At 40.6% G+C, this 411-nt stretch overlaps 1 protein-coding gene across 1 annotated transcript in view; it reads left to right on the forward strand.

The window, feature by feature from the left end:
• The window catches only part of LOC119585172 (general transcription factor IIH subunit 2-like), a gene marked incomplete in the record, with an annotated part of 10181 nt that overhangs the window by 6815 nt on the left and 2955 nt on the right, over positions 1-411 (forward strand). The window contains 1 exon segment of the mRNA XM_037933808.1: positions 267-407. Within this exon segment, the coding sequence (XP_037789736.1) occupies positions 267-407 (141 nt within the window).

Genomic DNA, 411 nt, shown 5'->3' on the forward strand with positions numbered 1-411 from the left:
CTAAAATTTGGGCAACCATAGGTCTGTTGTCACTGCATCAGCTGTGAAGCATCATTTACAGGGCTCTGTATAGCACACACAGGCATCTGAAGGAATTCTCATTTGTTTCCTCATCTCTTTCTGCAATACTATAAAGACATTTTATATAATCACTTAATATTATATTGATAAGCACCAGGATTTTGCCATTTGGCTCAAATACTGTGTTTTGCCATATCATTAGAGAAAACACAAGCAATATTAACTTTTTCTTTTTCCACACACAGTCACCTTGATGATCTACCTCCTCTGAACACACGTGGATACTACTGTCCACAGTGCACTGCCAAGTATTGTGATCTTCCTGCTGAGTGCCGCGTTTGTGGGCTCATGTTGGTAACAGCTCCCCACTTAGCACGATCTTACAGGTGA

This window comes from Penaeus monodon, chromosome 19 (genome assembly GCF_015228065.2).
Source record: "Penaeus monodon isolate SGIC_2016 chromosome 19, NSTDA_Pmon_1, whole genome shotgun sequence".
Lineage (NCBI taxonomy): Eukaryota > Metazoa > Arthropoda > Malacostraca > Decapoda > Penaeidae > Penaeus > Penaeus monodon.